General features: G+C 40.1%; 2 protein-coding genes across 3 annotated transcripts in view; one reads left to right on the top strand and one right to left on the bottom strand.

Annotated features, from left to right (window-relative positions):
• The first annotated feature begins 18 nt into the window (after positions 1-18).
• Positions 19-8,699, top strand: alox5a (arachidonate 5-lipoxygenase a). Its single transcript, XM_056396166.1, has 14 exons — positions 19-883; positions 1,656-1,854; positions 1,945-2,026; positions 2,117-2,239; positions 2,952-3,058; positions 3,192-3,364; positions 3,560-3,706; positions 3,820-4,023; positions 4,103-4,189; positions 4,293-4,471; positions 6,383-6,504; positions 6,918-7,018; positions 7,700-7,870; positions 8,036-8,699. The coding sequence occupies exons 1-14, from the start codon at positions 734-736 to the stop codon at positions 8,213-8,215; spliced, it is 2,025 nt and encodes a 674-aa protein (XP_056252141.1). The 5' UTR covers positions 19-733; the 3' UTR covers positions 8,216-8,699.
• marchf8 (membrane-associated ring finger (C3HC4) 8) overlaps positions 8,679-15,805 on the bottom strand; it is an 81,833-nt gene continuing 74,706 nt past the window's right edge. Inside the window, exons 8-9 of one of the 2 annotated variants that reach the window (XM_056396169.1) lie at positions 14,638-14,652; positions 8,679-12,464 (exon numbers count right to left, since the gene is read on the bottom strand). In XM_056396169.1, the coding sequence (XP_056252144.1) occupies positions 12,160-12,464; positions 14,638-14,652 (320 nt within the window). In that variant the 3' untranslated portion in view covers positions 8,679-12,159. The remainder of the gene's footprint in view (positions 12,465-14,637; positions 14,653-15,805) is intronic. The other variant, XM_056396168.1, reaches the window with a different exon arrangement.

Genomic DNA, 15,805 nt, shown 5'->3' with positions numbered 1-15,805 from the left:
TTCTTTCAATCATTTAAGAGAAAAAAAACAGTGAAGCTGAAATAAGTTAATTCCATTTCCCACTTTGTGTTTCACACGTACACAGCCCTTCTAATGTTGGTGTTCCTGTTTCACCTGTAACACTGCAGAGGAACTCTGATTCATTTGCATTTATTTCTTGAACTGAAGCTGGAATACACTACCTGTTGTTGACCAATGACACATACTGATTTGACTGGTAAATGTGATGTGTGAAAGATATGTACATTCATATGTTCCTTGATGCATTTCAATACTACATCATCAGTTGGCACAACAGTTAATCCAAATTCATCCCGTTACACGAATTCATTCTATTATGCTTTCATAAAAAAAATAAAAAAAAACACCTTCCTGTTGCAGATAAAGAGAAGTAATTTGATATCAACTTAGTAATAATAACTTCTCCTGTTCCCACGTTCAGGTCTGTACTCCTATAAGGACGGTCACATTATATCGTGACTTCATTTACAGTGTAAAGGTGGATGTCACCTACAACACGGAGGGGATGAGAGCTCATGTGTTTCCTGCTCCGCCTTCTTCTGCCTGATTACGCATTTTCTTGGTGTTTGTTGGTGAAATGCAGTTTTGAGCAGGAAGGGAAAACTTGCCTTTGACAAAACCTCGCTGCAGACTTTTCATGTTTGGGAGTAGAATTGCTTTCCTGCAGATTTCTTCATCCTGAGAGGGCATTTGGACATTATTGGAGTCTGCCATGTCTTCTTATACAGTGACTATTGCCACAGGAAATATGTGGTTCGCAGGGACAGATGACTATATCTACATTACACTGGTGGGCACAGAGCAATGCAGCGAGAGAACGCTGTTGGACAAACCTCTGTACAATGACTTTGAGAGAGGGGCGGTAAGTGATGTTATACTGCTGTAGAGCCGAGTGTATCATTTTTATCCTCTGATGAATGGTGAGCTTTGACACCTGCACGCAGAGACTGGGTGTGTTGAAAGTCTTTGTAGTAACTTCTTCCTCTTTTATATCAACATATAGAGTTGTAATTTGAGATTGACAACAGTTATGTTTGTTGTCCTTTATGATATATATATAATATGCACTGTCTAGGGTTGAAGAAATTTCTCTCCGCAATGTTACTAAAATATTTTCTAAAATAAAATAAAAAACAAACACAATATAAAAGTGATAAATAAAATAGAGATAAAAATAAGTGAAGGCCAATCTAAACGACTGGGTCTAGAGCTACTTTTTAAAGATCTATCAAAATGAAATGTAGCATCCACTAAACATTGTTTCAGTTTTACCTCTTGTCCCATGCAAACCTGAAGTTTAGTAAAAATTAAATTTCAGTTTTAGAAGAATGATAGAATTTAAGTAGAAAGAAAAACAGCCAACTGAGCTTAATAATGTTTTCATTTCAACATAAGGTTTGTTAAAGTCCCATATATTTCAGCTTCCTAAAACCTTCTCTACTTTGCATATGTCAAACTGTTTTTGCAGCTTAAGTTTATGTCTTTTAATATAACAAAGAATTAACAATGCCTTTATATAAAATAGAAGTATTAAGACTTAGTAATAAGATTTAACTAATGTCGCACGACCAGTTCAGTAAATGACACTATTTCCCAGCACATACTCCTTAATTTAGCTGCAGACTATATTACAGGTGGACTCCTATAACGTGAGAGTTGGGGAGGACCTGGGTGAGATTGTGTTGGTGAAGATCGAGAAGAAGAAGTACTGGATGCACGATGACTGGTACTGCAGGTACATCACAGTCAAGACCCCATCTGGAGACTATGTGGAGTTCCCCTGCTTCCGCTGGCTGGTGGATGACAAGGAAGTGGTGTTGCGAGATGGACGAGGTAGTCATCAGTTCATTTACTCAGAGTCCGCAGCACAAAACTACAAATAAGCTGTGTTATGTCGCTCACTTTGTCTCGTGTCTGTCATAGCATATCTGCCTCAGGACGACAAGACCAGCGTGGTCAAACAGCACCGACAAAAAGAGCTGGATTTGAGGAGAAAAACCTACAGGCAAGTTCACTCTTCACATGCACTTTGTCATTGTATTCAGAACTGCAGGGGGCTGAGGCTGCTCACTAATAAATCTGCTGTCTTTTATAGATGGAGGGAATGGCAGCCAGGCTTTCCTATGAGCATAGATGCTAACAGACACAAGGATTTGCCACGGGACATCCAGTTTGACAGTGAGAAAGGAGTGGACTTTGTCCTGAACTACAGTAAGGCGTATGTGTTCCTTTTTAACATCCTGCTTCAGTAAAGCTTCAACTGGTTTAGATAGCTGTGAAGAGAGCTGATACCCCTCAGGACAGGGCAGAGTCAGTGGAGCTGTGCACTTAAAGTCATCACGATGTCATGATCAGATGTTGAGCTTCTACTTGAAAACATTTTCTGCACTCAGGCTTACCTGGAAAAAGAGAGGTGTAAATGTTTGTTTATCACCGGGACATTTGCATTGTGCTTCCATGCAGATGTGTGAGCACAAATGTAGACACAATAATGCAAAACAGGTCAAAAACACAACTGTGTGCATCATGCAGTAGTTCTTGCAAAAATAACAAACCTTTGAAAATGATGTATGATGATGAACTGCAGGAAGTGGCTGAGATGGAAAACGAGTCCTGCAATTTGTCATAGTGAGCTTCAAATGTGTCTGAATTGCCGCATCTTTGCAGACGGAAATGCTGAAGTTAATTGGCATTTATGCCGCTTCTTGCTGCAAAATCATAAATACATATGGAGTATGAAATGTAATTTTCTTTTCCAGAATGCATTTCAATTGCAGAGTTTGACATATTACAGGAACATGCATCTGATTTATACTTTGACCTTTTTTGATGTGACTATGATACTAATGATGGTTATAAGAATAACAATGATGATGATGATGATGATGATGATGATGATGATGATGATGATGATAACCATGAATTTCCAGAATAGAGAACCTGTTTGTGAACCAGTTCATGCACATGTTCCAGTCTTCCTGGAATGACTTTGCTGACTTTGAGAAGATTTTTGTGAGAATCAAAAACACAATCTCAGGTATAATATATTATATTATATTTTGTATTATAGTTTATTGTATTACATTATATTAAACTATATTATATTGCATTACATTACATTATATTATATTGTATTGTATTGTATTGTATTGTATTGTATTGTATTGTAGAGTATGTGATGCAACACTGGAGGGAGGACTTCATGTTTGGATACCAATTTCTAAATGGCTGCAACCCCGTAATGATCCAAAAATGCACCAAACTTCCTGACAAGTTTCCTGTCACTCATGAGATGGTTTCTGTCAGCCTGGAGAGGGAGCTGACTCTGGAGGAGGAAATAGAGGTAGACATGGTTTTCTCTGTCCCTGTGAATCTATTTAACTTCATTTTCCATTTCCAAAATAAAAATGTTGGTGGTCATCTTCGTTTTGACAAGGCTAACTACTGATGGTGCCTCATGTGGCATCTTTAAAACAACGTTATGTCTCTCTTCAATTCTCCCGCTGACGCACAATGTAAAGCAATGTTCTGGCTCCAGGCAGGGAACATCTACATAGTAGACTACGATGTGCTGGAGGACATCACTGCTAATTGCACAGACCCTTGCACGCTGCAGTACCTGGCAGCTCCCATTTGTCTGCTCTACAAGAACGCTCAGAACAAGATCCTGCCCATAGCCATACAGGTACAGTGATGCTGAGCAACAGCAGATATTATTTATGAAAAGTAAAACATTTCCTTCTCCAGGTGACATTTCAGTATAAATTGATTTTCTCTCTCATCCTCTGTCTTTTCCAGCTTGGCCAGACTCCTGGTAAGAACACCCCGATCTTCCTGCCCACTGATGGTCAGTATGACTGGATGCTGGCTAAGATCTGGGTGCGCTCGGCTGATTTCCAGTACCACCAGACCATCACACACCTGCTCAGGACACATCTGATGACAGAGGTGTTTGCGATCGCCATGTACAGGCAACTCCCTGCTGTTCACCCTGTGTATAAGGTAAAACTCTAAGTGATTCATTGGTAAATTGATTGGTTGACTGACTTATTAACTCACTGGCTGATGCTCCTTCTCCCAGCTGCTTATCCCACACATTCGTTTTACCATTGCCATCAACACCAAGGCCAGAGAGCAGCTCATCTGTGAGTGTGGCATCTTTGACAAGGTTTGTTTGTGGATGGACAGAATTCAAGTAAGAGATCAAAACCACAATCACTAGCTGCAGGAATGATGTGTGATGATGCTGCTTCTTCTCCATCCTCATCAAGGCAAATGCAACAGGTGGAGGTGGTCACGTCCAGCTGGTGCAGAAGGCCATGAAGTCTCTGACCTTCAGGTCTCTGTGCTTCCCTGACATGATCAAGTCCCATGGCATGGACAGCAAGGAGGAGCTGCCCACATACTTCTACAGAGATGATGGCTACAGGGTATGGGAGGCCACAAAGAGGTTAGAGACAATAGTTTCTGGCGTTTGCAGAGAAATATTCATGGAGTGGCAAGAGGGTGGCATGGAAACTTGAAATGTGGCAAGGGTATGTATGCTGATTTAACAAACACATATATCAGTATTTGATTGGAAAAGCCCCCAAATTAAGATATTTTAAGATTTTCAAATCAAAACTATTTTTATGGCATGAGAAAAACATTGAATAGACAAAAAAGCTGACTTGCCCTACCATAAAATACTGTACTTTGCATATTAGACCAGTAGGGGCCACAAAATCTATGCAAAGACAGCTGCAATAATTATGATAAACAACAAGCACGTCTCTTGTATTGTTATTTCCATTCAGCTGTCAACTATAACCCCAACTTGAATGCAATAATCATGTGATGAAGTGTGGTTGTAAACACAGCAAAGGTGCTCTGACAAAGAATCTTGTGCCTCATCTTTATCTAACATAGCCATCATTAGGTCACTGACTGGTTCAAACATGACTGACAGAGGAGGAGTTGGCTGTGAGTGTTTTTTCTCCTGGGATGAACACAGTGTATGATCAATCACTCTCAAAATAAAATAAAATAAATTCCTCTGACTAAAAGCGCTGCTTCAAAGTAAGAGAAGAAGAAGAATAGAATTGTAGTGAAGTCAAAAGTACAATATTTGTCTTTTAGATGTAGTGAGGTAAGTCATACCTTTAGTATATTTTAAGTAAATGTTATTGTGTCACTTGTACTTGGTGAACCGCACATTTATTATTGCCAACAATCCAAATTACCCAATGTTTATCCAGTAATACTGATTAAATGGCAAACGTTTTTTCACACAACTTCTCACATAGCAGACTAAACTATTTTAATAAGCTTGCTTGTTACCTACCCAAAGCATTCAGCCACATCTGTTAGCTAGCAAACACAGTATATTGACTGGACTGGACTGGCCTTGCACTTTACAAACTTTTGTATTAACGTCATGCGGCCCGCTGGCCCTTGCATGGGCCCATCAGTAGGTGCTCAGAGTAAAGTCTTAAATTTTTGTCAATACACACAGGTTGTGCGTTAGCTCAGTTAGATTCTCTAAAACTCAAAAATTCAGTTCATTTTGCGGTAACATAAGCACATAACTATGACTTGTTAATATCTACCAACATTCTATACCAGTGGAGCGTGGTGATTGCCTACCTTTTAGACGTGTAGAACTCAGATTCTCGCTCCATTTCTTCATTGTTTGTATTCCTTGAGTCCATAAGGGTCCAGAGGTCACAAAAATCAAAAGGGTTTCTTCATAAAAGTATTCCAGGTTATAAATATCATCATGAGAAGTCCAAAGCAGACGACCAAGTGATTACTTATCTGCCGCTCTTCCCTTATTTCTTCCCCCTTCCCCCGCCCGGCTCCGTCTAGGGCTGTGTTAGCGGGTCTGCTAATGTTTGTTAGCTTTCTGGCTACAAAATGGAGGCCCCCTGTAGAGATACATCTATGACCCCAGTGCAACAGAACCTAGGGGTCTATGGAGAACATCATATCATGCTGCATTCACTTGCACTGGGACATTGGAGTTTCACTCCATCCGATCGGCCACAGCTTTTTATTTATACGTTTGAATTAGTCTGTCCAAAACTGGGGTGGCAGCTGAGGAAAGAATGTATTTTTAGGAATCGCAGCTGCCACCCTATGCCACCCTGGTAGAACCACCCTTGGGAGTTTGTGTAGACAGCATGAAGGAAGAGTCTGTATTTTTGAAGGAGAGGAAACAGTTGTGACAACGCATAAACAATGAAAAGCCATGAGGCCATTTCTACCCTTGTATATGTGTGTGTGAGAGAGATAAAGACAGAATTTCAAAAGGAGTGAAGTAACATAATTTTTTATTTCCTCTATACGTGACCGCTGTCCTATTTTTTTTTATTTCTGGCAGTTTCGTGTCTGATGTGGTGCATATTTATTACACCAGCGAGGAGAAGGTGCAGGGAGACGATGAAATTCAGGCCTTCATTAAAGACGTGTGCAGCTTCGGGATGCAAGACTTCGATCACTGTGGTGGGTACACATTGCAGACCTCCCTTTTTGTATAATTTTTCCGTTAACTTTTAACAACAATCAAAATGCAGCAGCTAACCAAGGCGTAAAGTTTCCTTTCTCACAGAGAAAAGCAACTCACTCCTCTTCAATATTTCATTAGTCTAGGATTTTCTGGAGAAGACAGATACACAGTGAACAGACAGCATTACAAATTCAAATTTGTTCTGTCATAGATTAATGGTTTGAGGGTAAAGACAGGAGTCTGATGGTGTCACTGACCGAGCACCACTGTTGTAATAGGTTACACTTCCTGCATTTCACCATGAACTGAGTGCATGGTGCAAGGAGCTTTTACAAAGCAACCATTGCCAAAGAAGACAAGTGGAGTTATGTAAAGATTCAAGCTCTGCCTGTTAACAATCTGTGCACAGAGTTTCCCAAGTCTGTGAAATCACGTGAGGAGCTGACAGAGTACCTGACCGTCATTGTGTTCACTGCCTCGTCTCAGCATGCAGCTGTCAACTTTGGACAGGTGAGAAATAGATAAATCTGGTATCTCATAGTCAATATTTATTCAATAACAATATATATATATAAATTACACTTTAATTACACTACACAGATTCTTGTTGATTAGTTGACATGCATTATGTATTAGTGTGCGTGTAGTCTGTTGCACACAGTAGTTGACTGAAGTAAAAGTGCCACAACAACTACATATGCTCCACAAGTCCTTTATCCAAAATCCTGCTTAAGTAAAAGCACAGAAGTATTATCAGAAAAATAAAATAGGCCTATCAAAAGAAACAGTGCTGGTTCTGCAGAAAAATGGGCCTGAGACTGATGTATTATTATATATGACATTATAAGATTCTTAATATTGATGCATCAATGTGCATTTTAAGCACTTTTGTTGCTGGGCGAGGTGGAGTTGGTTTTAACTACTTCATACACAGTTAGGTTTAGTCCAGTGGCTGCCATTAATGGGATGGAAAAGGGTAACTGGTACTTGTTGAATAATTCCACCTCCATCCATGAAACCACATGAAAACCCTTCACAAGACAAATAATCTTTAATGATGCATTGGATTTTCTAAATTTATCATGTTTTTATGTAAAATCTTAATCTGTAAAGTAACTGCAGCTGTGACAAATACAGTATTGCATTGCCATTGCCGCATACACATACCGTATCTTTGTCTACATTGTGTAGTATGACTGGTGTTCCTGGATCCCCAACGCTCCTTCTACCATGCGGAGGCCCCCACCCACCCAGAAGGGTGTGACAGACGTGAACTTGATCATCGAGAGCCTCCCTGACCGCGGTCGCTCCAGCTGGCACCTGGGGGCCGTCTGGGCCCTCAGCCAGTACCAGGAGAACGAGGTACAGAAAGGGCACTCGGTGTCGACACACACACATCTCATGCCAGACTGGGTTGTTTTTGAGCACCAGCCAAGACAATCATAAGTTTGGAGCTTCCCTCTGCTATAACATGTCTTTTTTTTCCATGCACTGAATGACCTGCCCCCCTCCCCTCTCTCTCTGCAGCTGTACCTGGGCATGTATCCTGACGAGCACTTCATAGAGAAGCCAGTGAAGACGGCCATGGAGAAGTTCAGGAAGCAGCTGGCAGAGATAACCCGCGCCATCAAGATTAGGAATGAGGGAAAGAAGCTGCCATACTACAACATGTCCCCTGACAAAATCCCCAACAGTGTTGCTGTTTGAGGAATAAACGTCATGATCATGTCTCCACTTAATATTTTACATTGAGGTTCTGCTGGTGTTACTGAGCGGTCAAAACATGCTGTTAGGAAACTCTTGTGTGTGTGATTTTGATATGACTGTAGATTTAAATCCATGTGTTGACCAAAAACCCAGTTTCCAAACCTCAGCTTTGTTTCTCAATTGTTTTCTGTCATTTATTCGGGTGGAAATTGGATTAAATTTTATTCCATGGAGGTGCCAATTTAAATGTGTTTTATAGCTGTATAGCTCCTTTGTCAGGAGTGTAAAGTAAAGGAGTGTCACCCACTGTGAAAAATAAAAAGTTACATTGCTATACATCTGATCTTACTTATGCAACATTAACCTTTGACCTTCTTTTATCTTTTGTAACAGTGTCACTGTCACTAAGAAATCCTGTTACCTTTACATTTAAATTCAGAACACATGAAAAAGACACAAACCATTAAAAGTAACTTAATTTTTATTTGGTTGTTCTTTTAAACTCTACATACTTTGTTCAAACATGGGAATTAAACTGAAAACACATCAATATTTTTTTTTTTAAAAACATAAGTACTTTTACCAAATTCTTTACAGTTACTATTCCAAAGTAAATTCACAGACAAACTTGTGGAATGATATCATAAGACAGGGGAACAGTCATATATGTTCAAGTCCAGTCAGTAGTAAACAATTGTAGCTTTATGCAAGTTACACTATTCCCAGACATGATAAAGTGGAAGAGACAGGGTAAAGACAGAAAGACTAGACTTAAAGGCTGAGAAAGTACCTTTCCTTCTCAGTCGATATCCTGCTCAGTAGGATTGAAGGGAAATGAAGAAATCAGTTCATGGTGATAGAGACACTAAGAAATAAAGTGAGAAAGAAAAAGCTGCTCTCAGAAACATGCCTGCTTGTAAAAGCGTCCTAAAGCGGCCTCAATCTTCATCAAGACTACATCAAAACTTCTGTCTCAGACTTCATGAAAGGAGCCAGCTCCTATGAGTAGAAAGTAAAAAAAAAAAAGAAAAAGCACAATCCACCGTCCATCTTTAATCCTCCATTTTGAAGAAACTGGAAACGTCAGAATACTCCATGTTGTTTTATGTGAAAAACAAGTAACATTCAAATGTGATGCTGTGATTAAATGTCTATACTCTGCATATTTAAAACATAATTCAGCAAGCAATTTAAAAAGCAAGAAGAAAGAGCAGATACTCACATTAAGCTTTTTACAACACTAATATCTAAATGACAAACTAAAGTGCAAAACAAAGTGGAAGTGATTTTCTGGTATTTATGCCTGGGAAAAAAAAACAAAGTGTAAGTTGCATAAAATTACTAATGAAAGGGTTTTTTTAAATGAACAAATTGTACTCTGTTTTCTTTTAAAAATAAATACAACACAAAAACTTTTTTATACCCAGAGGACATCCTGGACATTAAACACCAGTACATAACTATAGAATAGAATAACAACAAAAGGGTAATTGCACTTTTTATCTGTCTAATTGCACTGAGCCTCGTGGGGTTTGAAGTTTCAGAGAAGCTTCTCATTACTAGGTCTTAATCCAACTTGACACACAACTACTCCCTTGGCTCATATTATGTATTAAAATTGTATTAGACTCCAGATCTCAAGTCACCATGGGGCATATACACAAGTAACACAAGTACGGTATGCACTGTTGCAGAAAACAAAGCGCTGATTTCATTTATTGCTGCTGCTGAGCAGAAACTGTCATGTAGTATGTATGTAGTTGGACCATCATTGTTCACAGACAGTACACTGTTATCAAAGACTTTAAAAATGTGTGTGTTGCTGGAATGGCTGTGAGGCTCAACATGAGCCCGGCATCGCTGTGCTCCCACATACACAAAAGCACTTACAATGACTGTAAGCCCCAAAATACATCGCCCCCAGAAATCAGCTCCTGCCCACCTCAGGCTGCACCTTCAGCTTCACACCAGCAGGTGGCGCTCCAGTCAGCTCATCGATGAGTGATGAGCTGACTGTGTCTGTCACAGGTAGGGAGCATATGGATGTATTGCATTGCTTTTATTGCAAAATAAATGATCTGTTTGTTGATGAATGTAATGACCTACAGTGAAAATGTTACATTTTTGGAGTAATGCAGTGACAGTATTTAAGCTGTGCTTCACTGTGCTTCTATTGAGAAATTAAAAACAAAAAGGTGCTGAACAACTTGTGTCATTTAGACCACATAAGGCCAGATGTGAAAAAAACGTTCAATCAAATTAGCAGGAACATGCTGGCTGTCTTGTGATTAATACTAAAATAGACATCCTCTACCATGTGAGAGACTCCAGCAAGACGAAACAAGACACTGAAACTGAGATTTCTGCTCATCCGAAATGCTCGGTAATGATCCTAAATGTCATGTTGAAACATCACATCTGGCACCTTGCACTCTGTGCTAAAGTGTGTTAACATAACTGTGGAGATGGATTGTAAAGTGTGCCTAAAGCTTATTCTGCCAGTGTTTTAATCCAAACTATCTATTTGGAATCAATTAATGCACCGCCTGCACAGTGGGAGTGACAGGAGGTCAGACTGAAAATAGGCAGCTGCAGATTTCCCAAGGCATATCCCATGACTAAGCAAACAAATCAACATATTAAAAACTGCACATATCACACTGTAAATACTGTGTCATTCGCATGATAGAAAAACACGAGCGACTTTGTTTATGCCCAAAGGCTCTTGTTATGGACATGGAAATTATCTCGCAATTTCCTGTGACCAGTAAAAAATGTTGTTTTTTTTTTTGTATATTTTATTCATTTTTTAATCATTTTTTAAAAAGTTTACATTCTCAAAGCCTTCAGAAAGTTCATGTTGGGGTAAAGAAGTCATGTGGCTGGATTTTCCATTATCTGCATTAGAGCTACGAGTCTGACATTTCATAGTCAAAACCCATCAACCAAATGTTTCTTTCAGCACGATTCGATTTTTTAACCCCAGTTCCTTTTTTGTCATCCATGGGAGGGTTTATATATATGTATATATGCGTATGAAGAAATGCAATGTCAAATAAAACAGGAAACCAACATTTCCAAGTTTTTTTGAGTGTGCTTTCCCCCATGTTTAACATAGAAGACATTATTCATAATAGAGAAAAAAAAAGGAAGAGAGGAGCTAGAGAAAGGGAACTAAAAAACAAAAGTGCTTCGATGCATGTCCAGATCAAGGCCTGGTTGGATCCAGACCAGCGCGGACTTGACAGACCACAGCAACAGAGATGGCAGTGGCTGGAATGTTCCAGAGATCCGATGCGCGGCGCTACATACTGATCCACGGAGGGTTAGCCCAAGACTCACAGGATGTAAAAACAAATCTAACAAACCCACAAGCAAACAAACCACGCATCAGAGAAGTGTAAACCCCTGGAGCCGTTTATGAGTCCATTTGTCTCAGTCCTGCTCTCCTAGAGGTGTACATACAAGAGTATGTGTGTGTGTGTGTGTGTGTGTGTGTGTGTGTGTGTGTGTGTGTGTGTGTGTGTGTGTGTGTGTGTGTGTGTGTGTGTGTGTGTGTGTGCGCGCGCAGAGAGTGGTATGCTCCAAGCCTCTTCAGACATTTACAGAAGTCAGTAAAAACAGTCCAGTCCTAGGGAAGGAGAGAGGCGAGGGTGTGGACTGAGGGTACAGGTCGATGGAAGAATAAGGTCTGATAGGAGGGATGTGGATAGAAGACGTTAGTCGTGGTCTGTCTGTCTCTGTGGGAAGACAAGATGACCAGAAGAAGACAGTGCGTCAGTCTGATGATCACAGGAAGGGGAGTGTCTGGTCGTTCCTCAGTCATGGTGGGCCTAAGTGTGGGTGTGGGTGTGTGTTTATGTGTGTGTGTGTGTGTGTGTGTGTGTGTGTGTGTGTGTGTGTGTGTAGTATGGGTAGGACAACCAATGGCATGGACTGTTTGGTCAGACATGGAGCACTTCCATACTGTAGTCCTCTGTCTCTGTGTACTGGGAGGAATTTGTGTCCGACTGGGTGGGGGCCAGGGCCTCCTTGTTCTCCAGACTCGGCTCCATGAGAGGGGGCTTCTCCAGCGCCAGCTTTTTACACGTGTCTGGTCGGTTCTGGACGTATATGACCCGGTTGTAAGCCTTGAGTCTCCTCCATAGATGGATGTAGACTTTGCACTGGACGTACATGAACACCAGTCCACCCGTGAAGCCGATGGCCACGACCACCAGCTTGGTCCAGAAAGGCCATTCCAGGATCCCTGAGGTACAGAGAATAGACATAAAAGAAACATATGCACAAATCAAACACAGACCAGACTGTGAAAAAAGAAACACTGCAAAATAAAATGTCTACGGTCTAGTACATGTACTATATGTATAGTCTTGAGGTTCAGCACGTCACAAGGTCAAAATGCAGAAGCACAAAAACAGGAGGGAAAAGAATGGCGCGATAGTTTAACAGGTATTTCAGTCAATCATTCACCAGATCAACCTTGAACTACAATATGCTTTAACAAGGAAGGTATGCGGTTGGGGAAACTATCATACAATGCAGTTTACATGTTGGTGTATGTCAGACAAACGGACAGGAAAGCATCACAATGTGCTGTATATTTTCAAAGAAGCAGGCTAATGTTCAAGGGCCACACTGTTTTTGAAAAGCATGTACTCTATATTTTACATTACTGCAGACCTTTTCCCAGCATACTATACTCTTCATCATATGTAATTATGTTTTTTCATTAAAATCTGTAAAGTGAGTACAAATCAGATTCCTGAAACTTGCTGAGATAGTGAATATCCACTTTGCATTCATTTCAGTCAAAATCGTTTTATTATTGTGCGGCAATGCAGTTTGGCTGGGCTGTCTAACACTAGAGACTCCATATTGCCCTATTGTTTACTGTGGTAGCTGATCCTTTTGAATATTTATGGATCTATTAATCAGTGCACGTATCTGTGTGGGAAACAACTGGATGCAAGTATTATTTTTACCTATTTGTCAGATATTTAATTCACTAAAGTAGACAAAAAAAGAAAACAAACTCCCAACTGCCTACCATCTCCTTATATCCATGGACAAGTTTCTCAATTGATTTTCCAGAGCATGTGCCATATACTGTAAATCTACAATGTGATACAGAATTACATATGCCACATTTCTAATGCAGTGCAGCCTTTTCAAATCAGTCTGCACTTACTCCAGAAAAATAAACACCATCAAGACAGATATTGTGTTCATTTTGCAATTATCTAACCCAAGCAGGTTTAAAGTTTTGATTTTGATACTGTAGCAACATGACTAGAAACAAATGGGGGCAGCCTGGTGGCCTAAGGGGTCAGGCACTGACTATGAAACTTTCCCAGGCCGTGTTCAGCCAGGGACCTTTGTTGCATGTCATTCCTCTCTCATTCTCTCCTCTCATTTCCTGTCAGATCTCCAATGCCACCATCAAATTAAGGCACAAAATGCCCCCAAAATAATAATATATAACAAAAAGAAACTGCTTGAGAAGTGGGAGCAACAACACTTAAAATAAACTAAAACACCACAGCAGGCATTCAAAAATGATTAGCAGTAATGTGCACTATGAATTAAAGTTAATTTGCTTAACTGTGCAAAAACATTTGTATGGCCCCTGAGGCGGTTGCAGCATTTTCTGCAAATTGCTAACCCCTGAAATATAAGGCTCCAAGCAAGAGGAAACGTAAATATTTGTAACTGCAACATCATCCAAAACAAAAAAGCTGAGACAGAAAAGAGATCTTCAAAAACAAAATCAAAACAAAAAAATCTGTCTTCTTTGGAAATACACAGCTGACCTGCAACCCATCAGTCTTTTCATGTGGGCTATTAAATGTCAGGTGTATGGAAGAAAAGTTTAGATCCTAAATCCTATTTTGATGATAAATGTATGGAATGAAATGCAAAAATGCCTCATATTATGGGAGGAACCTATTCAACAAGGCAAACATAATCATCTTGGTATTAACTATGCTTATATAGGACAGCAATAATAAGGTGAATCTTTTTGCTGGAGTGCGGCCTTCCTTTATGACTTGGTTCTGGGGGATATAGGCACTGCTTGTTTTAAAGGCAGAGCAGCTGGCTGAACCAGTGCCCCTATTTCCTCTCATGATCTCAATATGTCAGTGAGGTTTGGTCTAATCAAGTCACAAAGTATAAAAAATAAAATACAGTGTGTTCCTTGATACCGTGTCTGTCTGCGTTCATTAGGTTGGAACATTCAGTGAGGTAGTGAGAATATAACCAGCCTGGTAAAGAAGTATTATTTCTATCTTGAAATCAAGGCAGAAAAGGGAAGGAAAGTGGTGTAAAGTGCAGTTGGAAAAGAACTGGATACGGCTGACAGAAAGGCTGACAAGGAAAACACAATTTGAAAGTCAAAAGGTCAAACTTGAAATGTTTACCTGGGATTCTTCCGGCTGCATGAATAAAGAGAGTGTAAGTATCATGTATTACCAAGGACACAAACAGATTGATAGAAAAAGGTAAAGCCAGAAATTTAAAGTGAAGTGAAATATTACAGTTGCACACTTTAGGATGTAATTCATCATGCAATCATACACATTAAATCTGCTTCACAAATCACAGTAGACAATAAAATACATTTCAAGGTGTATTACATCTAATCTGCTGTAATCTGCAAACAATGTGAGAGAAAAGACAACTGTGGTTCCGTGCGACTTGGCAGAGGACAGCCAGTTCTGGTGAGGAAATATTTGGCATCACCATGGTGATTGAACCTGAAAGGCCTTAGGGACTTTAACAAGTCTGAATCATCAGGTTGGGCTAAACAGGCACAGCCTGCTCTTCCATCTGCACACTGTCTCAGAAGCACCAAATACGCCAGAGAGGAATGAGTGGCAGCAGACGACATGCCACCGGATGTTACAAAAAGCTCATCATTAAGACTGCTTTCTCCATTTTTAGCCCTGATGGTGAGAGCACAGTGCTCTGAGGATGGTGGCGTCAGTCTTTCCATAACTACATGCTTCCGACCCCTTTGGTCAGGATGGCAGCACAGGCTCAAGGGGCCACTAAAGGGGTCTTTAAACCCTAAGTCTTGTTTTTTTACTCTTACTCTGATGTCTGAAAGATCATAATTGCCTTGCTGACTGCTTGCTGGACTATTGCCTGTAGCTTTTACAGCCCATGGTTAGCAGATTGGCACGAACAAACATATAATATTTTTAAAAACAAGTGCCCACAACTTCCTTAAAGGGATAGTTTGTCATTTTTGGGAAATAAGTTTAAGACCCCAGAAAGTGACTGAGCCCTGCCAGGAAATAGTCTGACACATATCACCCCTGGTAAAACCACACTGTTTTTACACTTTGGTACAAAAAAACAGATATAATGTGTAATTAGTAAGCTTTAGTGGTGCTGGCAGGGCCATTTGAATACATTTTGAACGGAGGCAGACCAGCTGTTTCCAGTCTTTATGCTAAGCTAAGCTAACAAGCTGCTGGCTTTATGTTTAGTATGAGGCTGTACCAATCTTCTCATCTAACTTTCAGAAAGAAAGAAAACATACGCTTCACAGAAATGAAATGTTATCAACGTGTGTTTAGACAT

The sequence above is a fragment of the Seriola aureovittata genome, chromosome 14 (genome assembly GCF_021018895.1).
Source record: "Seriola aureovittata isolate HTS-2021-v1 ecotype China chromosome 14, ASM2101889v1, whole genome shotgun sequence".
Lineage (NCBI taxonomy): Eukaryota > Metazoa > Chordata > Actinopteri > Carangiformes > Carangidae > Seriola > Seriola aureovittata.
This window is presented reverse-complemented; position numbering and strand designations above follow the sequence as displayed.